Source organism: Panthera tigris, chromosome B4 (genome assembly GCF_018350195.1).
Source record: "Panthera tigris isolate Pti1 chromosome B4, P.tigris_Pti1_mat1.1, whole genome shotgun sequence".
Taxonomy (NCBI): Eukaryota; Metazoa; Chordata; class Mammalia; order Carnivora; family Felidae; genus Panthera; species Panthera tigris.
The window spans coordinates 47982333-48008932 of NC_056666.1; the positions used below are offsets into that span (position 1 = coordinate 47982333).

Consider the following 26600-nt stretch of genomic DNA (forward strand, 5'->3'; position numbering starts at 1 on the left):
AACTATCTTTTCAATGTCAATTGTCTCCTGGTCTGTTGGCTTCACCATGCCTGAGCAACAATAAAACCTACATTTTATTATTTATTTATTTATTTATTTAATTTTATTTTTTTTTGAGACAGAGAGGGAGGGAGAAAGAATCCCAAGCAGGCTCCACACTGTCAGTACAGAACCCGATGTGGGGTTCGAACTCAAGGAACCGTGAGATCATGACCTGAGCTGGAACTAAGAGTCCGATGCTTAACTGACTGAGCCACCCAGGTGCTCCCCAAATCTATATTTTAAAATAGTTATTTCAAATACTTCTCTAATCTCACGTGTGAGGCCTCCCATGCTAATTCTTTTAAGACTCCGAAGGAAGTCTCTCCTTTTTTAAAAGTTCAGACGATTGGAGAAATAGCTGTTTTCCAGAGAAGGCAGCGTAGTATTCTGTTAAAAAACAAAAGCAATGACACACTTTACCTCATACGTATTATCAGCTTGGGGTCTCAAAAAATCCTGTGAATTATTGTATTGCCCTCAATGAACTGAAATTTAAAGATAGGGTTTTCCAAGGTCACAGAGTCCCATACACAGAAGACATGAGACTCACACACCAATTTTCCTGGCATTCCTTCAGTCATGCCCTGTTTCTCTACTTCTTCTATCAAAGTCTTCTATCTTCTACTCTTCCGGTCCAAGGCGCTTCGGGAGCCGCGGGCTTTGGTGCAGATATGGCCAAGTCCAAGAACCACACCACGCACAACCAGTCACGGAAATGGCACAGAAATGGCATCAAGAAGCCCCAGTCACAAAGATACGAATCTCTTAAGGGGGTAGACCCCAAGTTCCTGAGGAACATGCGCTTTGCCAAGAAGCACAACAAGAAGGGCCTGAAGAAGATGCAGGCCAACAACGCCAAGGCCATGAGTGCACGTGCCGAGGCTATCAAGGCCCTTGTCAAGCCCAAGGAGGTCAAGCCCAAGATCCCAAAGGGTGGCAGCCGCAAGCTCAATCGACTTGCCTACATCGCTCACCCCAAGCTCGGGAAACGTGCTCGTGCCCGCATTGCCAAGGGTCTCAGGCTCTGCCGGCCAAAGGCCAAGGCCAAGGCTCAAACCAAGGCCCAGGCTGCAGCTGCAACTCCTGAGCCTGCTGCAGCTCAGGCTCAGGCTCCCAAAGGTGCCCAGGCCCCCACAAAGGCACCAGTGTAGAGGTTTCCATCTGCCAGTGTGAGGGTAGAAGGACTGGTGTGACCCCTGGGCTTCTATCTGCATGGGGCTGGTGTCCTCCTGTGCTATTTGTACAAATAAACCTGCGGCAGGATCTGTCAAAAAAAAAAAAAAAAAAAAAGGCTTCTATCTTCTAGTATCTTTTTACAAAGTTCTATTGTATGGCATCACCACTTCCTTCAAACTTTAAACGAAAGTATGGCAATTTCTTGCCAGCTAGGGCTAAAGAATGAGTCCATCATGAAAAGTAGCTAACATATATCTAGATGTTTCAACAATAACATGACCTTGGGGAAAGAATGCAGAGTCTTAGGAAGATATTATCCAGAGACAGAGAAGATCTAGAAACTGTAGAACTTTATAATACTAAGTCTGATATTTAATGAATGAATGAGAAATTTTAGAAATTTCTTCTTTCTGAAAGAGTTCCCTTCTTTGGTCATGAGTTGCCAGAGCTACAAAAACCAGATTGGCTGTGACACAGACAGGCAAAAATCTCTCACAGTTCTGGAAAACCATAAACTGAAGGAACAATTCAATACAATAAAGATAAAAGATAAGCATTAAAAGACAATATATAATAAAATTTCTGTCGCATGTCATCAAGCAGCAAAATGCACTATAAAGATGCGGTCAGTGTTGACCAATGTGGAATATTGGGTGAATTCATGGGAATTTATCTTTTGACATTTACCAAATTCTCACAGTGGTTTGGAATCTGCTATTTTTTAAGCAAAAAAAGAAGGAAATTTGAGAAAGAGGGAAGAGGGAAAAATAATAAAGCCAATTAAGTGCCTTGGAAATAAAGCAAATTAGCTGAAGAGTTGGATTGTAGGTAGGGAGAAAACAAGACTGGATAAGGAGGTTAAGAACACCCAGTAAGAATTGGAGGTGCCACTTGGAGATGGTGATTGGCAGCTATTAAGAATTTCCATGGATTGCAGGTAAGAAGAAACGGGTTTGTGTGGCCAGAGGATTTCAGCTGAATATCAGGAAGAATTTCCTGACTGTAGACGTCAAGAGCTCTGGTTTACAAGATCAAAGAGAGGCTTCTGGGATGTGCCTACCCTAGGAATATATTTTAGCCTCGAGAGAGAAGATGGGGTGGTTTCCTCCCCATGGGTGAACTGGACGGCCTCCTCACAATCCTTCAGTCTCATGTTGCTGAGGGAGCATGCCATACACTGCTGCTTTCATAGCGTCCTTGCCAGCTGTCCACTCCCAGCTCAGAGGCTGTGGAGTTTTCCCCACAGAAAGAAACAACTAAGTCTTTCACTCCCTGTTCCGCACTTGGACCAATCCTTAAGGTGCACACTGTGGTTTTTCAACTCTTCGGCACTTAGGCCCTTTCCTTCTGAGCCAAGGGCCTCCTGGGAACAATGCAGCATCTGTGTGTTGACAGTAACAGCCTGTAGGCCAGAGACACTCAGCCAAACTCTCCCTCTGTTTCACATGGGCTGGATTGAACACCTTACCTGCAATAATCCACTCCTAGTCAGCCCGCGCCCAGAGCCAAGTAACCCCCTCCTTACCTATTCCCCAACCTTTTACATAATTCGACTCCTAGCTCTTTTGCCACATTTACACCAATCCTCATGGAGGATGGTCTCTACCCACTCTCCATCCCACCCACCAAGTTAACAATAACACATTAGTGGCTCATGGCCGGACGCTAAACAGTGGACACCGAAGGGTGAGGTGCCTACTGCTTAATTGGGCATCTGGGTATTTACAAAAGGTTTGGCCTGCAAAGAGATGCCAGTCTTTTCTTATAACATTATTGCTTTTTATTTATTATGCGGTTGTTGATTTACATGGGGAGTTAGGAATGCTACACAAGCATAGAGTTTTTACATAGTCTGTTTCTGCTGAGTTTAGAGACTTGGAAACACCGGTTGACCCCGGCAAAAACGCAGTTCTGCAAAGGTGTTTAAAACTTCCTTTTGTTCTCGGCTGGGAGTTAGACAGGGACTTGTGCTCATGAGGAAGGTAGAGTTTCAACCCTTAACCACTAAAGAGCAGAAACTATGTTGCATGTACGTCCTGTGCAGTGTAAAGATTCAATATTAAATGACAAATCAGAATATCCTCCCTCCAGGAATGCCTTTCCTTCAAAGAAATATCACAATATTTCTCTTAAAGGCTCCATTCAGTGATGTGTGTTGCTGTGTATGGGACTACACAGTATGAATGCGTAGAAGAAGATCGGATGGGTAGTGAGAGAGTGTAGACAATTTAAAAGAAAGGATAAGGAGAGTAAATGAGATTTTAAGGAACAAAATGGAGGTGTGTGTGTGTGTGTGTGTGTGTGTGTGTGTGTGTTTAAGGCCTGTTCATCCTGTTGGTTAGCATCTCTGAAGTTTGAGTTGCCCTTTTGTTATATCGTGTAAATTCTTAGTAGTATTCGGGAGTATCAGGGAGAGCTCAGAGTTCCACCTTTGGAGTCTTTTCTTCTGATTCATGATTTTCTCTCTGAAAAACATCACAACACTATTATTTAGATTTGGGGCTCTTGGTTTTGAGAGATTAGCAAAATGAGTTATGTAATGACTCCTGGAAGACCTAAATCCATCTTTAAGTTTTATTTCACGAACTCTTATATATGGGAATCTTATTTATTTCCCATTACTAATGCAAACAGAATGGTAAAACCCCAAATTCAGCTCCTTTTCATGTGCAAGACATCTTCCAAAGATGCATATGTAGTTCTATTCTCACGATTCTATCCTAACAAGCCTCCTGATCCTGTCCACCATATCCTCATGTACTTTTGCTCTTAGTCAAATCCAGTAGAGCTTAAAGAATTTTTATTCAATAGGAAATGAGAAGACACAGAGAGTGACACTCAACTTGCTCTTCCTGAAGTCTCCCACTTACCAGCCGTTTCCCTCCCAGGAATCCATCACAAAAGTTCTGCACATTCTCCACTGAAATTTCCGCTCTGGGTAGTGTATCCCACTCCTCATCTAGAGTCCGGTAAATTGCCAAAGCGGGCACTTGAGACTCCTTTAGTTTGAAAAATGAGATCACCTTCCCATTGGCCTTCACACCACTGTCCACCAGAACAAAAAGAATCTGCAGTTGGAGAGGTTTGAAAGGGAAACATCTATCTGAGGTCCGGAAGAGAAAGAGACTTTTCACGATTGTTGCAGGTTATACTGATTGAACTTATGGTCTGTGCCATCCAATTGAATGGATTGCTTCTTATTTTTCACTGCTTTGGTATTTTACCCCTTTGATCAAGTTTATTTAATTTTAAGAACAGAGAATTGGAAGCAACTTTAGTGATTAGCTAAATAAGCAAGGATAGCCTAATGGTTAAAAGCAGATGATACATTTTAAGTTTTGTGTCTGGTACTTTCTAGCTGTGTGACTTTGACACATTACTCAGCCTTTCTGAGGCTCAGTGTTCTCATCGGCAAGATAGGCTTTTGTTGGGGGAGATTAAATGAGAGGATCCATCTAGTATTTTCAGTACAGTTTTTAGCATGTGATAAATGCTTGATAAATGTCAACTATTTTATATTATTAAATCAAACCTTCTACCCAAAGTAGAAATATTTAGAATATTCTTGTTAGAGGATCGTCTACATTTAGAAACACTGAAAACTGCCAGTGTTAGGGAAACAACCACCAGAAAGTCAACTTATGTTACTACCAGACAGATGTCAGTATTGAAAATGTCTCTAGTTTAATGCAGTAGCCTTGAAGTGGTTGAAGTTTTACTATTTCAGTCATACCAAACAGAACTGTACAAAGTAGAGAGGGGACAGAAATAAACATTTATGGGACATCTAGTAGGCCCCAGGTATGATAGGTGCTTTATATGGGAAATAAGTCCTGAGTTTAAACTTTAAGAGGCAATGGCAAAGAATAAATAAATTGTGACTAAAAAGTGATTTTTATTTTCAGCATCTTTGGGTCTCTATTTTCTTCACTTTTCAATACAGAAAAAAAATAGACTTCCCCCCAAGGGAAGATATGGTTATATAGGTCTTTAATAGTATGAAATACACCTTTAACTTAATTTAATGTATTTTTTTTTGAATTTGCAAGCAAAAAGGTTTATCCTTATTGCTTCATTTTATTCATATTGAAAATATTTGTACCTTTTTTAAGTTTTAATTTTTTTATTTTTAGGAAACCCATTCATCAGCCTTCTTTGTTTGTTGTTTGTTTGTTCTTGTTTTTCAGGAGTAGAATTCAGTGATTCACCACTTACATACAACACCCAGTGCCCATCACAAGTGCCCTCTTTAGTACTCACCACCCATCTAGCCCACCTCCCACCCACCTCACTCTGGCAACCCATAGTTTGCTCTCTATCATTAAGAGTCTTTTGTGGTTTGTTTCCCTGTCATCTCTTTTATTCCCTCCTTCCCATATACCCATCTGTTTTGTTTCTTAAATTCCACATATGAGTGAAATCATATGGTATTTGTCTTTTTCTGACTGACTTATTTCACTTAGCATAATATGCTCAAGCTCCATCCACATCATTGCAAATGGCAAGATTTCATTCTTTTTGATGACTAACATTCCATTATATATATATATATATATATATATATATATATATATATATATATATAAATTCACATTTCCTTTATCCATTGATCAGTCGATGGACATTTGGGCTCTCTCCATAGGTTGGCTATTGTAGATAATGCTGCTATAAACATTAGGGTGCATTACCCCTAATTAATCTGTATTTTTGTATCTTTTGGGTAAATACCTAATACAGCGATCGCAACATCTTTAATTTTAAAAAGGAGTAATGTGACTTATTATGTCCCAGTTCTTAATTCAAGATCTCTTAATCATACTCACTTTCCTTATTTATCTAACCTCCCTGGACCCATCTGCTTTTTTTAGTGTCCTAGTACTGAGTATTCAAAAGGGTATCTGCCATTCCAGACTTACCTTCCCCTGGAAGAGCTTGGCAGCATTTTGGTATCTATGCATGCTTTCCTCATACTCTGGGGAGGCCTTGTTCATCATCAGTAGAAGATGAATCTGAATCATGCTATTAAATAGGCCAATCGCAGTCTGGCAAATTGAAGTGTATTATAGTTAAATGGAATAGACAAGGAACAACAACAACAAACCATTAGTGGCAACCCAGTAAATAGGTAGGCTGAAATATAAATGAGAACTATCCACCCATAACACAAATGATAACTAGCCTCCATCTCGGCCCTCCATAATTCTCCCCTTGGGCAGTCATGCAACTGTGTAGATCCCTATCATCCATGATGAAAAAGGCTGAACTGAGCAACCATTGGGATATTGCAGAAATGACAGAGTGTGACTTCCAAGGTTAAGTCATAAAAAACATAGGGGCATCTGCCTTCTCTCTTCTATCACTCATGCTGGGGAAAGCCAGTCCCAGTGTTGGACACACAAGTAGCCTTATGAAGAGATTCACACAGCACAAAATGAAGGCCTTCTACTAATAGCCAGCACTGACTTGCCAGCTATGTGAAGCAGATCCTATAGCCCTAGTCCAACCCTCAGATGACTGACTACCTCTCTGACCAATGACTACAACCTCACAAGAACCCCCAGATCAAAAGCACCTCGCCTAGCCTCTCCCAAATTAACCCACAGAAACCGTGTGAGATAATCAAACTTTACTGTTTAAAAAAGCTGATAAATTTTGGGGTAATCTGTTATACATCAATAGACAACGAATATATCATGTGACTTATCAGTTACTTCTTCTCAGTCCCTTTCCATGTCGCAAGAGCAGTCAGATACACTTTTGAATGCTTATTATGTGCTGGACACTGTTTCCAGGTCTTTACATATAATAACCAACTTGATCCTCAAAGTTTCAGTTTTATACATGAGGGAATTAAGGCATAAACTCTCCCAAAGTTACATAAATTGTGGACTGGGATTCACACCAGGCAGTCTGGCTCCAGAGTCCATGCTCTTTATTTTTTAATTTTTTAGAGAGATAGAAAGCAAGAGGGGAGGGTGAGTTGGGGAGAGAACTTAAGCAGCTGCATGCTCAGTGTGGAGCCCGAACACAGGGCTTCATCCCGTGACTCTGGGATCATAACCTGAGCCAAAATCAAGAGTCAGAAGCTCAACCAACTGAGCCACTCAAGCACCCCAGAGGCCATGCCCTTAACCATCAGGTTGTCCTGCTTTATACATAGTTAATTGCAAAACCCCATCTAAACCAACTCAAATGAAAGCCATTTGCCTGAAACCTCAGCAATAAGATAAGCTCTTCAGGAGGCCAGAAGCATTGGCCCTTTTTTGCTGATTAGAGATGGTGATTTCCCATGAAGTTGTCAGTGACGGAGGGGAGTAGTACAGCCATGAGCCAGAGTGAGGAGAAGAGAGAGCTTGAAACTATGGCACTGGCTCTCTTCACTTTTTTTTTTTTCTTTTCCTGAAACCGTGCTCCAAGAGTCTCTTTTAAATAAATCCTATCCCTTTTCACCACTCCCGCTTAAATACAGAAAGCATTTCTATAAAACTAGCATGTGTACATGAAGCGAGAGTATGGTGGATGAATGAACTGTAAGACAGAGTCCCAGGATGCTGAGAAGGGGAGCCAGCTAGGTCGGATTCTTCTGGAAGCTACACACTACTCCGTAGAGATTTTCCAGCAGTATTGGCCAAGTAGGCAAGGAGTGTTCAATGAGCTCTTTTCCAAAACTTTCTTCCTGGAATTAATTAATTTATATTTTAGAGAGAGAGAGAGAGAATGAGCAGGGGAAAGGGGCAGAAGGAGAGAGAGAGAATCTTAAGCAAGCTCCACACTTAGCATGGAACCTGACGCAGGGCTTAATCCCATGACCCTGGATCATGACCTGAAGGTTGCTCGACCAGCTGAGCCACCCAGGCGCCCCTCTACCTGGAGTTTAAAGCCAGTTCTTAGATTTTAAATTTGGGAGACTGGATGTTAAATAAGAGTCTCTTGTTTTACTAGATCCTGCTACCTAAACTTAAAGCATACATGTATCCTCCTAGAGCTGAGTTGGAGAATAATTTGGGGGAAGTCAAGAAATCAAAGCTAAAGAGTCAAAAAGTACAGCTGTCTTACTTTTTGGGTATACCCAGCTGTCTTGGGTATATCAGAAGTGATTAATTTAATCTTAACAGACAGTCTGATTTTCCACCTTGAAGCTAAGTATCAAGTGTGGGCATTAAACGTATACAGCTGGCTTAATACATGATTGTGAGTTTCAGCCTCCTCATTGATACTGGTGCAAACCTCTGCATCCACAGCAGATGAGAAATAGCTATAGTAGAGGAGGCAGGTCTCCAAATGAGAAAAATATCACCTTTGGGAAATGTAGAAGTCACAACAAAAGGTGAACTTGCTTTTCTAAAGAAATTCTTACCTAATTTCTTCTTGATGTGATTTGCCTTCACTACTAATGTGGAATTTAAAGTAATATGTCATTACTTTGTAAGATAAGAGATGAACTCGGCACAAGAACTCAGGAAGGCCAGTCCTTGTTTAGTTAGCCCGCAGAACTCCAGGACCCTGGGGCCATAAACCTAGGGACTCTAAGATCATCTTTTCTTTTCCCACAAGCACTCCCGACCTCTACAAATATAATCATGAGAATGATGATGGTCTAGGAGAAAACTGCCTTTTTGATTATTGCTGCCAACACCCCTGGGGTGCGTGTGTTTGGAATCTTAACAAAGGTGGAAATGGAGTCACCACTCTATGAAGACAAACGTGGTGTGAAAGATGGACAGGAATTTAGTCAACAGGAAAAGGGGTGTTTCCTATTGAAGGCTGTGTGGGGCAATGGAAAAACCACAGGATTCTGTCAGACTAGTCATGAAAAAAAAAGCAGGGACAAGTGCAGAGAGCTGTTTCGGAAGCTCAAATTGCTAGTCATATGGCCTTGAGGAACTTCCCTTTTCTGAACTCTCTTTTCTTTCCTGTGAAATGGGAGTAGACAATATGAGCTAATCCATCAGGAGTTAAAATTTCTGCCTTCAGTTCTACCTTTCTGACTTAGTGACCTTGAATAAGTCACTTGGATCTTAAATGTGCTCCTTGATAAAATGGGCATAGTAATTTTCTCTCTTTGGCCTCAAAAAATCAATGTGAACATTAAGTGAGAAAACGGATGTGAATTGGCTTTGTGAGTTCTAAAAACCATGATGTGCTCTAAAGTACTGTTATTAGAGAATGCACAGCATTTCAGAACTGATGAGATCACTGGAAATTAATACTCTATCACCTTATGTTCTACACCAGGGAAAAGAAAAGACAGGACATAGAAAGTAATCAATTCACTGTGTACGCTGTAGAATGTTAGACAACCAAAAGATGATCAGAATGGGTGGGCTGATGCCTTCACCCAGGTGGCATGCAGTGTGCAACACCATAAGATAAATCTAGAAAGAAAGCTACATCACCATGAGGGTCTAGGCATGTGTAGGGGGTGCCAGACCAAGAATTGTTAGTTACAGGTCCACAAGGAGGAAGGACGAAGTTTTAAAAACTTTTGTAGAAATTTTACATTGCTGTAACATCCAAGTATGTGATCAGTGGGCTTTATTTTTTAATACTTAATTTTTCCATTAAATTGTATTTTGCAAGCGGATTGGTCACTGATGCCTTTGGAAAAGTGGATCTTCAGCATCGATTACAATTTTGTTTGAGAAGTGTGGTCTAGAGTGTTGCTTAGATGAGTTGCTTTTAATGAACACTCTCAGACAGCAAAGCTCAAAAGTGTTTGACTCGGTCACCTTGACTCTACATTTTGGCTCTCTTCCTTACTAGTCGTCTGATGAGTGTTTAAGTTTTCTAACTCTGTTTCTTTCTTTGTTGAGGAGGGACAAGTCTATCATACTTAAAGGGTTGGAGTAAAGTTTGCAACATAAACAGCTGAGTGTTCAGTTAATATCAGTTACTGTTATTATTGGTCAAAGGATTAAAACTCCTGGAAGGAGAGATCTCTGTATGGAGACAAGTACCCTCCCTGACATAGGGACTTAAGGTTCTGGAGCCAAGGACTATTGTTTACCGCAGGGTTGTACTCTGTCACCAAGTGGAGGCTGTTGATCTCAATGAAGCGGCTTAATTTGGTGGCATCAATGCTTTCAATGTCTTTGCTCTCTAAGTCCAATTGTTCGTTATCCACCTGGGTAACACAAAAAGGATAAAATTGTCACTGTTCTGATTTCTGGACTATCTACCACGTGTCAGGCACTAAAACTCAAAAGACATAAAGGGAAATAAGAAATATTCTCCACCTTCAAAGAACACACTGTCCTGTGGGATACAGAAATGTCATCACAGGGGAATCATGGGCCCATATATCACCTAAAGGAAGAGCAGAGAGGTTTCCAGGAGGAAGTAAGTCTTGAAAAATAGCTAAAATTTGGTTAGATGAATGAGGATGGGGAGAGAGTTTTAATTCAAAAAACAGTATTTACAATGGACAAAAAGATGAGAGATCCTATGTTCTGGAAGCTGCAGTTAGTTTGTCGTAACTATAACAGTAATTCTAGTTAAGTATGAGTAGCAGAGGGACAAGGTTAGTGGGGTAGGCTGGGGCAAACTTCTGAAGGGCCTTGAAGTCAAGCTAAATAGATTACACTCTAAGAACCTGAAGTCAAGGGTTTACATTTACATAATCAGATTTATGTATGTACCCTTTTAATGTGAAATAATATGCACATACAGAGAAAAGCATGAAACATAAAATGTAAAACTCAGTTTTTAAAAAATTATCACAGAGCAAACAACTGTGGAGCCACCACTTGGATAAAGAAGTAGAATATTGCCAGAACTCCTGATGCCTTCTGTCTTCCCTTCTAATCCATAATTTTCCCTTGTCTTTTTTTTGCCAAAGTTGACCATTACCTGACTTTTATGGTGGGCATTTTCATCCTTTTCTTTATAGCTTTAGATGCACTTAAAGATGCACTTTTTAATCCTATGGTTTAGTTTTCTTTTTTAAAACTTCATGAAAATAGAAATTAACAGTATATTTTATGTACACATATCTCATTTCTTTGCTTAACATTCTGTATATAGTCATTCATGTCATCACATTTAGCTGAAATTTGCTCATTTTCCTTGGCATATAATACTCCATTGTATAAATATGCAAAACTTACTCATTTTACACTGATGGATATTTAGATTATTTCCAGTTTCTGATTATTAAAATAATGCTGCAGTGAACACTCTTGTTCATGGGACATAATCGTTGTCCATATACCTTGGATTGGGATTTTTCATTAGAGAGTGTGTGTATTTTCAACTAACAACAACTGCCAAGCTATTGGGGCATCTGGGTGGCTCAGTTGGTTAAGCATTGAACTCTTGGTTTTGGCCCAGTCATGATCTCATGGTCATAGATCCAGCCCCATGTTGGGCTCTGTGCTTGGGATACTTTTTCTCCCCCTCTCTCTGCCCTTCCCATACTCACACACACACACAGTCTCTCTCTCAAAATGGATAAATAAACTTAAAAAAATGCCAAACTATTTTCTAAAGTAGATAATAATTTATGCTTACACCTATATTGTTTGAAAGCTCCCATTGGTCCAACACTTGGTATTACCAGCCTTTATAATTTTATTCATTCTGGTGAATGTGTGGTAATGTCTTATTGTGGCTTTAATTGCAGTTCCCTGAGTAACCCCTTGTATGTCCTCTTTTACGAAGTGTCAATTCAAATCATTTGCTTATTGTTCTATTGAGCTATCTTTCTTTCACTGGTTTGAAGATGCTTTTATACGCTTTGTTATGTGAGCCTTTTGATGCTTCTGTATGGCATACCTTCCTTCACAGGGACCTTCCCTTTTGTTGGCTATTGCTCATGAACGGAAGGTAATTTCAATGTAGTTGAGGTTATCAATATTTTCCTTGGTAACTAGTGTGTATTTTTGTTTTGTTTTGTTTAAAAATCTTTGCACCAAAGTCATGAAGAAATTCTCTTATCTCCCATAAACATTATTATTTTATCTTTCACAATAGATCTAAGATCTACCTGGAACTTATTTCTCTCACTTTAAAATGGATGCTTAGATCCTTGATTTTTATCATCATCCTTCTCTAAAATATATATTAAAATCTACACATTTCCTCCTTACCGGGCTATAAATGTATCCATAAATTTTATATGTAGATTTCATTATCATTCAATCCAAATGTTTTCCAATTTCTCTTCTTATTTCTTCTCTAACCTATTGGCTCTTAAGAACTTAATTTAATCTTGTATTGATATGAATCAATATTAATCTTGTAATCAGTATTAACCTTGTAGCTTAATTTCTACATTTTATTTATATCATTTGTCAACTTCTGCATGTGTTATATATGTCCTTAAAATTATGTATAATCTGCAGTTTTTAATATAGTATTCTGTATAAACTAATGACTCACTTGGTTAATTTTATAATTCAAATTTTCTATATTCTTATTGAATTTTTTAACCAATTTATTTTATCAAGAGAGTAATATTAAAATCTCTGGGGTGCCTGGGTGGCTCAGTCTGTTAAGCGACTGACTTTTGGTTTTGCCTCAGGTCGTGATCTCACAGTTCCTGAGTTCGAGCCCTGAGTCAGGCTCTGGAAGCCAATTCGCAGGCTGCTTAATATTCTTTCTCTTCCCCTCTCTCTTTGTCCTTCCCCCACTCCCAAATAAATAAATTAACTTTAGGGGAAAAAAGTATTAAAATCTCCCAACATGATTGTGAATTTAACAATTTTTTCTTATAACTCTGTTAGATTTGCTTATATATTCTTAGGCCATGTATTAGACTCTATCCTTTTACTTTCAATCTATCTTTCTATTTTACATCTACATCTTTTGTCCCTATGTTTTAAAATATGTCCTTTGTAAAAAGCTCAGAGTTGTATTTTTTAATCCAGTCTGCCAATCCTTGTCTTTGCATTGCATTATTTTTTATAGAATGTAATTACTAATATATTTATTTCCATATGCATTTCCCATTGTTTCTGCCTGTTCCAAATCCCACTTTCTTCCATTTCTGGACTACTTTGAATTGATTGAGCACTTTATATTATTCCTTCCTTCCCTTGATTGGCTTAGAAGTTACACAAGCTACAATCATTCTTTTGAAGATAACCAGCATGCACTACACAACATGGATTCTTTAGTTGTCAGAGTCTAATTTTAACTGGCAATTTTGTCTCTTCCTGGATAATGTAGAGATTAGAACAATTTAATACAGTTTTCCTCCATCCAACTATATACCCTGACCCCACACTCAAGGCTTACAGATGATTATTATTGTGTATTATAATTTTAAATCTCATATTTTTTGGTGAGATTTCTTCATTTCTTCCTGTACTTTTGAGCTTCTATCTGGGATGTTTTGCCCTCTGTCTAGAAAGCACCTTTTACGATGAGTCAGATCTTTTGGGCGACATAATCTCTCAGTTTGGTTTCTGAAAATATCTTTATTTCAGCTTTATTTTTCAAGCCTATTTTTGCTGGAGGTAGAAGTCTATGTTCACAATTATTTTCTTTCTGTTTTTGCAAGATATAATTCTTTACATGTAACATTCCACTCTTTCCACTGAGAAGTCATCAATGAAATTTAGTATTGCCTTTTTGATGTTGCTTTGAGGGTAATCTCTTCTCTGATTTAAAATTATTCTCTTTTTTGGGGGTGCCTGGGTGGCTCAGTTGGTTGAGCGTCCGACTTCGGCTCAGGTCATGATCTCACAGTCCATGGGTTCGAGCCCCGCGTCGGGCTCTGTGCTGACAGCTCAGAGCCTGGAGCCTGCTTCAGATTCTGTGTCTCCCTCTCTCTCTCTGACCCTCCCGCATTCATGCTCTGTCTCTCTCTGTCTCAAAAATAAACAAACTTCAAAAAAAAAAATAAATAAAATTATTCTCTTTTTCTTTGAGTCAGCTATTATACTATGGCATGGCTTAGGGTAGATTATATATATGATACATAAGTATAATTATATATGTGTAGAGGTATATGTGTGTATATCTATGTGCATGGGTATGTATATATATATATATATATATATACACACATACATATACGATCATCCTAATCCAATTTCAGGGATTGAGATGATTTGTTGTAGTCCTTGGGAAGGATGATTTACTTATGGTAAATCCTTGTTCTTAGGGTACTGTTCTTTAGGGTTCAAAGTGGGGCAAAGGCTGTTTTACTAAATCTACCTCCTACTTCCTCATCTGGGCCCTGGATTTCAACATTTACTTTTCAGGTTCCTTAAGTGTCACAAAAAAGCTATTACACTTCTCAGACTCTTGACTGCTTCTTCAAAAACTAGTAAGAAGAGCCCCTAGACAAAAAGCAGTCCCAATACAGGGTTTTCCTTTTGGGGTTTTATCTTCTAGATCTTAGTCTAGTTATTTCTCTCTCTCTCTCTCTCACTCTCTCTCTCTTGCTAGTTTTCCAAAGACTCTTGCCCCCTTTACTATTTGCCTGGATTTTAAAATAAATTGTTATTGGTGAAAGGGATTATTTGGTTACCTAGTCTGTAATCCCAGATTAGCATTTTAGAGCTACCTTTCCACCATACTCAGATACATTAAAAGATAGGACTTCATACTGTCAATTCTTATCCCCAGAGTTTTCCATTCCCATCCCCCAATCTACTCCTGTCCATAAAGCACAAGATAATACTTCCATCACCCAGAGCAACTATGCCTACAGACAAATGCTAGCTTCTGAACAGTTCTGTTTCTTAAAATAGTTTGAATCACTTTTGAGATCCTTGAGCTACCAACTCTTGGACATCTCAACCCCTTTCCTTTATGTCTGCTTTCTCATATAGGTCCTACCCAATCTGCTCTTGGTCTAGATCAGAACTATCCTTTTACCCCCAAGCTCCTTTCTCTTAGTCAACCCAGCAAAGTCAGAGATAAGTGTCGTTTTAGTTTATGCAGGAAGGAATTCGTTTAAAGGTAAATTAAAGGTAAATTAAACACTAGGAATCCAAGATTGCTCATTATGCCCTTCGCATGATGACTCCCAGTTGCATATTTTTCTCTTCTTTTGTTCAAGGCAGTCTCCCATTGGTTGGTTAAAGGTAATATGCACCTTTAAGAAGTCCAAGGCACGCTATGGTTAATATTATTAATTCTGGATATATCTCCTGTAATACATTTGCAAATGAATCATTTGTTGAGTGCCTGTTGTATATTAGGCACTGAGGCACAGGAGTGCTGACATTCACTCAGATAGCGATTTAATTATTTTATGACTGTTTTGCACAACTCAAATTTAAGAAATAAATAAATGCTGAGGTACAAAAATATGTATTTCAAAATAAGAATTTTGAAAAAAATTCATCAAAACCATAGGATATTTTAATTTTTTTTTTTTTTTTTTTTTTTGACGGAGAGAGACAGAGCATGAGCAGGGGAGGGGCAGAGAGAGAGGGAGACACAGAATCAGAATCCAAAGCAGGCTCCAGGCTCTGAGCTGTTGGCACAGAGTCCGACCTGGGGCTTGAACTCATGGACCATGAGGTCATAACCCGAGCTGAGGTCAACCGCTTAACCGACTGAGCCACCCAGGTGCCCCCAAACCATAGGATATTTTAAAATGTGAAGTCGCGGGGCACCTGGGTGGCTCAGTCGGTTAAGCATCTGCCTCTTGGTTTTGGCTCAGGTCACGATGTCATGGTTTGTGAGTTTGAGCCCGGAGTTGGGCTCTGTGCTGCTGCTGGTGCACAGCCTGCTGGGATTCTCTCTTCTTCTCTCTCTCTCTGCCCCTCCCCCCTGCGCATGCTCTATCTCTCTCAAAATAAATAAAAATAAAATGTGAACTCTCTCTTTGTATATTTAATTGTTTTAATATTCACAAAGTGGAACCGAGTGGAAGGTTTGGGGCAGAAATCTAAAAGCAAAAGGAAAAGTCTTCCTAGGGGGAGTCCTGGCCCAGCCTCTCTTATCCTCCTTCCCAGGGCACTAAGAGTGACGAAAGAAAGAAAATGAGCCCACAGGATCTTTGAGGCTGCTTAAGGCCTGCTTTGCCAGCTGGCATGTGTCCTTCTAACTTAAGGCTTTGCTAATTGCAAACATCAAACTCATCATTATTATAATCACAATCAGGGTCCTTTTACTATTTCATATGTCTGACTACTTCCTGATTATTTGTCTAGGAACTCTAGCGGCTGTGCCTCACCTAACAGAGCTGTGCTGCGGTCAGGAAGCCCCTCCCTCTCTGCCCTTTTCCAGGCAGTCCTTCCCATTTCCCAGAACAGGGAGAGCAGGAAGCCCAGTTATTCCAGGTGTTTCTGGGCTTAAGGAATGCGGCTTACTGGAGGCGAAGGATGTTAAGTGGTGATAACATTCTCGAAGTAGCAGAGTTTTAATAAAAACCACTCTCCTGAAGTCTCTCCAGTTTGTAGTGCTTCTTTTAATAAAACATGGCCGACTGGGTCACTCTTTCTTAAGCTAATAAACTCTGGAACGTCATGTGTAGGGCTCCTGGAAACAATATTCGAACAGGAAATCTCCCTCTGTAAAGGGAAGTATTTGCATAATGCCCTGGACAGAAAATCTGATCCTGAAACCAAGAGCTGGGGAAAGATTTTTTAATATATTTTTTTTCCCCAGTGTTTGGAAAGAATTTTACTTGAGATATCATGTTATTTTTCTTCCCCAAGAAAGAAGTACCAGAAGAAAAACAGAAACTGTAAACCAGAAGAGTTTCCACCTTAAAATACAATTTTGAGACTCCCCAAAGAATATTTGAAGTGGATTATTTTGTTTTAGACACTACTATCATACCAAAAGATTAATCAGGGTTTTTTTTTTTTTCTGTTCATTAGTACTTCAGCAATATTCTTTTGAATTTCTATGTATTTCTTTAATTAACAACCCAGCACTTCATAAAGTATATTAAAGTTGTCTTAGTTTACACCACAGTTACAGTATTAAATATCTTGAATAACACTGAGAAATCATTTGTTAAACAAAATCCCTCATGTCCCTGGGTTTGTTTTTATAAACCATTTAGCTTGCCATATAGTTCATAAAACTATACTTTAGAAAAAAAACTTAATAATTTGACATACCTTACTTCCTGCATTTATTAGTTTATTTTTATGCACTCATTCCTTTTGATTCTCTTTGTTGGGAAAGGTGCATTCCTTTTTTTTTTTCCTTCATTTCCTTCTTTCTTTCTTTCCTTCCTCCTTTTTCTTTTCTTTTCTTTCTTTCTTTCTTTCTTTCTTTCTTTCTTTCTTTCTTTCTTTCCTTCTTTCTTTCTCTCTGAGAGAGAAGAGGAGGGGCAGAGAGAGAGAATCCCCAGTAGGCTCTGCACCGTCAGCATGGAACCCAACGTGGAACTCAATCCCATGAATTGTGAGATCATGACCTGATCCAAATTCAAGTCAGAAGCTTAACTGACCTAAACCACCCAGTGCCCCAAGGTGCTTTTAGTATAATAAGTAGCCAGCACATAACCATGTAGGGAATGGAAGAATGCTTTTACTGTGTTTCCATTACTATCCTATTGGGTCAAAGTCAGGCTAATTATATTTCTTAAAATAGAGGTGATTGAAGAAACCCAAAGCAGGATAAACATTCAAATAATATCTGAAATTCCATTTTAGAACAGGCTCATGGTTTATTCAACCCAGGATTATACCTCCATTAGGGCAACAATGAGAGCACTTGAGAGAGTGTGGAGGGTCTCCCTACAGTCACACTCACAAAAGACAAGCTGTCGTACACACTAAACAAGTTGTCATACACAACTTATTTTTGTTCCACTTAGTTCAATTCTTCCTGATCACATTTATATAGTTGTCCTGCCTGTTTTTGGAGAGTGGTGTATTCCATGAATATAACAGTTGCTGGCTTCTTATTGCTCAAACATTTCAAAGCACCCAGTCCTGTCAACTCATTGCAGTCTTACTGTGTTTTCACCCATCATTATCCCAGTTTATCTCCAAATATGTTCTTACCATTGAAAACTCTCTATGTCTAAATCCTGAGATTTCTTTGCCAAAATGTGTAGTGCCTAGAGTAAATCTGGAGAAATGATTCTAGGGTTTAAGTAGTGCAAAGGCAGGGGTGGAGGTGGGGTTGAGGAATCGTTTAGGAGCAAGTGCTCTAAATAAGTAGGCTTTAGCATGAGAGGCATTAGAATAGATAGAATCTAGGAGTAAAAACAAAGGTTTTTGTCAGGGTTAAGTACTTTGGAAAGTCACTATAGTATCACAGAAATGGCATGATTTGGAGACAGCTATGCTGGGTATGAATCAGATGTCTGTTTACTCTATAGACTTTTTCTTAATTATTTAAAAAAAATTTAACGTGTATTTATTTTTGAGAGACAGAGAGAGAGGGAGCATGAGCAGGGGAGGAGCAGAGAGAGAGGGAGACACAGAATCCGAAGCAGGATCCTGGCTCTGAGCAGTCAGCACAGAGCCTGACGTGGGGCTCAAACTCAGGAACTGTGGGATCATGATCTGAGCCGAAGTGGACGCTTAACCAACTGAGCCACCCAGGCGCCCCTACTCTATACACTTTTGACAACTGAATTGATCTCATGGAACTTTAGCTTCCTTCTTGATAATGCAGGGACCATAATAATGATTGCGTCAGATTTGTGTGAGAATTAAATGGTAGAACACTGAAAAACACCTAGCATAGTGTCTATGATAAATTAGGTACTAAAAACAAACATAAAAACAAACAGAATGAACTATACATTTAAGATGAAGGTAGGTACCAAGAAATTTGCAACAGGTCCCCATTTCCTAATTGAAAAATGCATAGTCTTGATGTTCTTTAAAAAAAAAAAAAAAGTCATCCCAAACTCCTGAATAATAATCCTGTTAAAATATGGACCAAATTTTTGAAAGTATAAACTGAGAAAAATATGTTTATCTAAAAGTTGGCGCAGCACAAGCTGAACCTCTCCCAGGCCTGCCAGTGGAGTAGGGCGGAACCGGTGTGTTTGTTTTTGGTATGGTACAGCAATAATCTCATCCACAGGGTTCCCAGGAGTTCATTCAGAGTGGGGCTGCCCTTCGCGGTAAACAACAAGCAGATGCTAAGGGAGCATGAACAGCTCTGGGAAGTCATCTACAGGGCTTCACAAAGGATAGATTGTAAGCAAAGCTAATGTGCCTATTAGGGGTTATAAAATCTGTAGAGACATTGGAAGCAACAGCACTTGTTTTTCTTTCCCACATGTGTATCTTGGTAGTACTAAGACATTTACTTATTTATTTATTTATGTATTTATTTTAGTACCAAGACTTTTAAAATCAGTTCTTTATGAGGGGCACCTGGGTGGCTCAGTCGGTTAAGTGTCCAGCTTCGGCTCAGGTCATGATCTCACAGTTGGTGGGTTCGAGCCTGGAGTCGGACAGCTCAGAGCCTGGAGCCTGCTTCGGATTCTGTGTCTCCCTCTCTCTCTGCCCCTCCCCCGACTCCCTCTCTCTCTCAAATGAATAAACATTAAAAACAAATAAAAAAAAATCGGTTCTTTATGAGACTTAAAATAACAAACTGGGAAAGAAGTACTTGTGGAGATGTAGCTGATTAGAATTTTTTTATTGAAGGTTACTACCAGTGGTCCAACAGTCACGCAAAAGGCATTAGCCTAACTTTCCGTCTTTCCTACCAAAGCTTTTCATTGGAAGAGCTTCATTTAATCCAATTTCACAATGGTGAAATGCACACCTGCAACTACTGTCCAGGTGGGAAAGAACTTGTGAAGGGACTCCGATGTGCTTTTGGAGGTGAGTCAGTTTCTCAAGTACTTCTGAGGGTCTTTGTGACCAGAGGCATATTGTGGGCTTTGGAAAACAAATGTGAACAATTCGTGGTTCCTACCCTTGAGCTGCTCATGGTCTAATGGAGTAGTAGGTGAGACAGACACAAAGATACATGACACGCACTATAAAGTGATAAATATAAATAGAGATATCAAAGTATAGAGGAATAGGCGGGCCAATTTGAAGATTCCTTGGAGGCTTTGTGTGGGATACAATGTCTGAACTCATTCACTGGAATCTGAGGAGTTAGCTGGGTGAGGCTAGGTGAAAGGGGGCATTGAGGGTGGTGGCATTTTAGGCAGAGGAACAGCCTGTGTGAGTGAAATCATGGAGTTGTATCATCAAACTGTGTATACTTGGGAAGTGAGAGGATAAAGCCTATGGTAGAAGCATGTTGGAAAAGGGACTAGAGAAGCAGATAGTGGCCAGGTCATAAAAGACTATATGTAACATTAAATATGTCAGTTTTTCATCTTGTAAGAAATGGGGAATGTTGAAGAGGTTTTAAGAAGGCAGTACCATGGCCCAATTTCCATTTGAAATACAGCACTGTGATACCAATCTAGAAACTGGATATGAAGTAACAAAGGGAGAGTAAGAAGCTATCGAAATTGTTTATGTCAAAGATGCTAAGAGACTAAATAGGAAATAAGGTAGGAAAAGTAAAGGGGAATATAGATTCAATAAGATTGGAGGTGCAATGGGCAAAAATTAGACCAAATGAACATAACCATTCAATACAGTTGTTTTAGAGGAACAAATATAATTTCGTAGGTGCAGATGATAAATTCAGTTTTGGACATGTTGGGATGGTAGTGCTTATGAGTGTATCCAAATAGTTATATACAACAAGCATTCGAATCATGAGAGAGGTCCAGGCTAGAGATAAAGCACTTCAAATCCTCAGCAGACCCATGATAGTCAACAATAAGAATTGTATTACCTAAGGAAAACTCATTCATTCATTCATTCATTCATTCATTCAACAAACACTTAATGAGCACCTGCTATATGACAGACACTTTTTTTGGGCTCTGTGGTTGAAATAATGGACAAAATAGTCTCTGCTTCTACAGAACATGAATTCTATAAACCAGATTAGAAAGAGCACTGGATCAGAAAGCAGTGTAGATGGAGGCAGAGAAGGTCTCAAGGAAACTAAGAAAAGCAGAAGAGGACCAGAAGTAGGCTCCTAGAAGTAATGGAAAGAAAGAATGTTGAAGAGACAGTCAACAATGTCAAACATGGCAGAGATGTTTACTTAAGTAAGACCTAAAGAATGCTCATTGGGTTTGGAAATATGGAAGCAATGCTGACCTCAGTAAAAGCAGTTTTGAGGGGGTGTGGGGCATAGATAAGATAGCAGTGTATTTAAGAGCTTAAAGAAAATTGGAGACACTGAATATAAAACACATTTAAAAGAGATGTGGATGAGAAGTGAAATATATAGGATGGAGGCTGCAGGGAGAAGGCCATTTGTGCAGAAATCTTGAAAACTTTATCTTTTGTCCCAATTTTGCATTTCCAGTGGATTCTGGACATCTTTATCTTGATATGCCACCAACAATACAACCTCAACAACTAACTAAAGCATCAGAAAACCCTATTTTTTGTGTATGCCCTCACTATTTCTACATACCCTGCCTTTAAACTTTGCCTCCTTTCCACAATTTTTATATTTAATCAGCAGCAGGACCTGCCTTTTCTTCACTTTCTATTGCTACCTCTGTACTGCAGACCCTCAGTACATGATTGATTTTGTCAGCCTAACCAAAGTCCTCTCTAACTTTTGTGTTCTTGCTTAACAATCCATCCCAGCCATCACTGCCAAAATCATCTTGCTAAAAACACATTCCTGTTCATGTTACTCTCCTGATCTCAAGGCTTTAAGGGTTTTCTAGTGCCAACCCAGTTAAATGCAAACCCACTAAATTGGTATTCAAGTTTCTCCATAATATGGTTTCAATCAAACTCCTCTGTCTTATATTTTTTTTCTCCAAACTTGTACCCTGAGATCCAGTCAAAGTGGCTTGATCATTGTTTCTTGAGTTTAATTTTTTCCCCACCTTGGACATGAATGCTCCTCTACTTCGTCCAAATTTTATCTACCCTTTAAATTCTAGTTCAGTCCGGTTCCTCATTAAAAAGTTTTTTTTAATGTTTATTTATTACTTTTGAGAGAGAGAGAGTGAGAGACAGAGACAGAGAGAGAGACAGAGACAGAGCAAGTGGAGAAGGGGCAGAGAGAAAAGGAGACACAGAATCTGAAGTAGGCTCCAAGATCTAAGCTGTCAGCACAGAGCTTAATGTGGGGTTTGAATTTGTGAATGCGAGATCATGACCTCAGCTGAAATCGGACACTTGACTGAGCCACCCAGGTGCCCCTCGTTCCTCATTTTTTTTTTTTTGTCAGAATTCCTGCATTGCATTTATCCTTTTAACCATTATAATACTTTATCCACAGTGATGTTTTTTGCATTGTAGATACTTATAAATTATGATTACATTCTCTACTATGTCTTAAGATCTATTGAAAGCAGGGGACATATTTAACATGTTTTTATCATCCGTATCTTGCAGATGACACAGATATTGTTTAACGCATGTTTGGTAAATGTAAGTGAACTCCCACTGATATAAAAATATAAAATTTTAGAGCTCAAAATGACCTTAGAGATGATATGGTCAAACTCTTTTATTTTATAGATGAAGGAATTAAAACTAAAAACTGTTAAGTGACTTGCCCATGTCGCATGGCTGGCCAGTGACAAAGCAGTGCTATAATCCTACCTCTTGACTCTCAGTCCAGTCTTCTTTCCAAGTCATGACAGCACCTGTTCGGGAAGCTTGAGTTGATCCACCATCTTTGTCATTATCGTCCCTGACTTAATGGTCCCTGGCACCATCATTAGTGTTAAAGTCATAGAGCCCTTCCTAGTTGCACAAATTTGTGAATCCACAACCAAAGGAAAAACTGGAAGAAGGCTCGAGCAGCCCACCCAACTTACCAGGCGGAAGAGGGAAATGGTGTTCCCAGTGATGTTGTAGTGGGCCAGAACCTCAGAATCAGTGCTGATTCCAAATGACACGGCTTGGAATTTTTGCACCATACTATGGAATAGGGACACTGCTGGGATTTCTAAATCCTGAAAACAAGAGGGGGGGAAAAAACCCACAGGGATTATTTTGGAGAGGAGACACATAGAAATAGAATAGGGAGTAGAAACGTGCTCACTCATATAAAAAAATAATAGACTTGATTTAATGTCAAGTGAAACAACATTTACCTCTAAATTTGCCGTGGTGTTGTTGAATTTTCCAGGCTTGGTGGGCTAATAGGTAACTACAAAATTGTAGCTAAGCCTGAAACTCCTGTCTGGCCTTACCATAAAATTTGCAGTTTATTAGCAGAGAAGGGCCTCAAAATCATAGATGCCTGTGGAGTTTGGCTGCACTGTCATTGATATACCCGAGGAGGCAAATGTCTTGGGAACAATTTGTGAAGGAAAGAAGGAATGCAGAAATAAATAGGTACTGTCAAAGGTCCTGAAAGGAAAAAAAAATAATAATAAAGGAAATTAAAATGGAACTTAGAGGTTTTATTAACAAAAGTTTGTGCCGGATGTGGAAGAACAATCCTCTTCCCCTGCATTGAGCCTGAGGTATTGCCCATGAAGATGCTGTTTCTGTGTTGTTCCAACTCTAGAACTCAGGCCTGCAGCAGACAGAAGGGAAACCACATCTAAGTAATGATCCAGTCCTTCTACAGCAAGCTGGCATCATTTTCCCTGCTGTCACAGGACCTTTGCCCACAGCAGCTCCAGGCAATAAACAGGAGGGAGCATATTCTTTTCTGACATCCTTCTGGGCTGGAGGAAGAGATGTGCAAAAAGAAAGAAGCTGACTAACCTTGCATCTGGGGTAATTGGAAAGGGTGTGTGGAGTTCATCCGAGGCTATGAACACTTGCTAATCTAGGCTTGCCCTTTTTTAATTCCCCTTAGAGTGGAATTACTCACGGATCAAATGACGGACGGCATCTGGTGGCTGTTTAAGTTATTGCAAATTCCTCTATTCCCACTTTCTTTGCTTCTCCCTGCCTTTCTGAAGGTGGCCGTTTCTGTCTACTGCTCAGATCTCTCATCACTGAGAAGCATACTCCCCTGTCTTCCTTCCCCACATGCATCTCACTGAAGCTATTTCCAGCTGTGTACACAGAATTGACAGGGTGATGGTGACTAATTAGTGGAAATAGATAAGAAGGTCTGCAATAAGAGTAGGGGCTTGATCTGTGAGAATAACCAGATGTTACCTTCAAAGAAAGATAAAAATGCTGGAATGGTGCCCTTTCATTTATGGCTGCTTTCATTATTCAGGCAGCCAATCTGGAAGATGGAGGCTAATACCTCAAATATTCAAAATGTCATCCTTTTTCAACATTTCAGAACAAAGAGAAGGACAAGTGAGGGACTACCTACTTGGTAAGGCTTTAGAAAGAGATTAACTATTGACTAATGTGTTCCCTGAATGATAGAGGTTGGGTTTACTCTGGTCTCTGCCTCAGCAATCCAGATACTGACTTAACATTGAAAGCATTTATAGATGAAAAGATCCAGAACTCTTTTTTGGGGGGATGGGGGGAAGAGAGGGACAGAGGGAGAGAGAGAGAGAGAGAGAGAGAGATAATCCCAAGAAGACTCCACACTCAGTGATGAAGCCCAATGAGGGGCTTGATCCCATGACCCTGGGATCATGACTTGAGCCAAAACTAAAAGTTGGATGCTCAACTGACTGAGCCACGCAGGCACCCCAAGACTCAGAAGTCTTGAATCAAGTGTGAGAAAGACATAATTCAGAGACTGGGAATGTCTTGAAATTGAGAGGTCTAGATTGATAAGCTGAAAGTGAAGTCTGTGCCCCTTGACTTCTAGTGCAGTGGCCAGCAGGTGACTCTCATGTCTGCTCTGAGGTAGAATGTTTCCGGTTCTTTGGGGGAACAGAAATGGGGTCACTGGACAAACCTGGAAGAAACCTATGACAGCCACCTCAGCAGCAGCAATGAATTCCATGGCAGCTGGGACATCTGTGAGCTGCACAGTTTCCCGGGAAGCACCAGAATCATCTAGAGAGAGAGAGAGAGAGAGAAGCAGAAGGTTTTGGGGTATCATGTGCAGAAGAAGCGGTTCTATATGCTGAGGGTATCCATACTTTTTCTCTCCAAGGCCAAGTAGATCACAGTCTCTAAGGGCACTGTCATCATTCTAAGGCTTTATTGTTTTATAAGGAAGGTGACTTCACCTCATGGTCTCTCTCTGAAGAATAATGCTAGGCTTCTCTTGCCTCTACTATGGAACACAAATCTTTATCCAGCATTTCCTAGAAGATGTTCTACATCGGGAGGAACAACACCCAGATCACTACCATATTCCCTTTCCTTCACAATACTTTTGCCCTATGGTCACCCAAGTGCTTTTTTCTTTTACCTGAGGATTCCTGAACTTCTGCAGCAACTTCTGGAGATAGTTGGCACATGAAAAGAAATAATAGAAACAGGAATCTGCATTTGTCAGCTTCCATCCTTCTTTTTCTGCTCCTGTTCCAAGCCCTGGACCTGTTATGGGAGGCCAATTCACAGCAGCCTACTCCAGTTAACTGGCCATAGTGTTGTTAGTGTTCTGGGAACTTTGCAGCTGGTTCTATGGGAACCTTCAACTTCTGAGATTAAAGACCAGGTTCAGTGACAAGATCTCAGAACATAACCGGCCAGAAGAAAGTCAAGTCTGTTCATTTATAAATTTTTTTTTTAATTTTTAATTTATTTTTGAGAAACAGAGTGAGACAAAGCGTGAGCGGGGGAGGGGCAGAGAGAGAAGGAGACACAGAATCTGAAGTAGACTCCAGGCTCTGAGCAAGCAGTCAGCACAGAGCCCGACGCAGGGCTTGAACCCACAAACTGTGAGATCATGACCTGAGTCGAAGTCGGACGCTCAACCGATTGAGCCACCCAGGTGCCCCAAGTCTGTTCATTTAGATTAAATAAAAAGGAAATATTCTCTGCAAGTATTGATCTAAATACTAGGGATACAAAGATAAGTATGATCTGATCCAGCCTTTCCCAGATTGTTAGTGTGAAAGATGAACAAATAAACAGATCATTTAAATATAAAATGGGAGGTGATTAAAAATTGAGAAACTCATAGGATACTATGAAAATACAGACTTAAGGACACTTAGCACAATCGTGGGGTTCAGTGAAGGTTTTCTTCCTACAAGGGATGCCTAAGCAGAGTTGTCTATAAATAGGATTTTTCCAGGCAACAGAGGTGGAAAGAGAGTTTCATGTAAAGAGCCCATTCATGTAAAGAGCCCAAACACGGAGATGCAAATGTAATGTGTGAGAGAATTATTAGTAATTGAATTTAGGCCAGATTGTAGGGGGCATTATACAATAAGTGTAGGATCTTATTCTCAAAGCAACTGGGATTATATTGGAAGGTCGTAAGCAGGAGAAAAGCAGTGGCTGATTTGGCCCACACGTGCCCTCTGAAATCCAAGATAGGATTCCCATAGGTAGTAAGATATATGGGTCTCAAGCTCAGGAGAAAGTTCCATATGGTACTACTATAAAATAAAA

At 39.7% G+C, this 26600-nt stretch overlaps 2 protein-coding genes across 4 annotated transcripts; one reads left to right on the forward strand and one right to left on the reverse strand.

The window, feature by feature from the left end:
- The first annotated feature begins 644 nt into the window (after nt 1-644).
- On the forward strand, nt 645-1305 carry LOC102964807 (60S ribosomal protein L29). The gene has a single exon (XM_042991827.1). It carries the CDS (start codon nt 714-716, stop codon nt 1191-1193), a length of 480 nt encoding a protein of 159 aa, XP_042847761.1. The 5' UTR covers nt 645-713; the 3' UTR covers nt 1194-1305.
- A 102-nt stretch (nt 1306-1407) lies between these two features.
- Nucleotides 1408-25815, reverse strand: ERP27 (endoplasmic reticulum protein 27). Of its 3 annotated transcripts, XM_007082761.3 has the most exons (7): nt 25450-25815; nt 24988-25088; nt 22976-23113; nt 10226-10342; nt 6135-6260; nt 4089-4286; nt 1408-3683 (listed from the first exon to the last, which is right to left on the reverse strand). In XM_007082761.3, exons 1-7 carry the CDS (start codon nt 25541-25543, stop codon nt 3636-3638), a joined length of 822 nt encoding a protein of 273 aa, XP_007082823.2. In that variant the 5' UTR covers nt 25544-25815; the 3' UTR covers nt 1408-3635. The 3 variants fall into 3 exon arrangements, with proteins under 3 accessions (XP_007082823.2, XP_042847759.1, XP_042847760.1); XM_042991825.1 differs by having other exon boundaries at nt 1408-4286; XM_042991826.1 differs by having other exon boundaries at nt 1408-4286; nt 22976-23513; nt 24988-25542.
- Between the last annotated feature and the right edge of the window lie 785 nt (nt 25816-26600).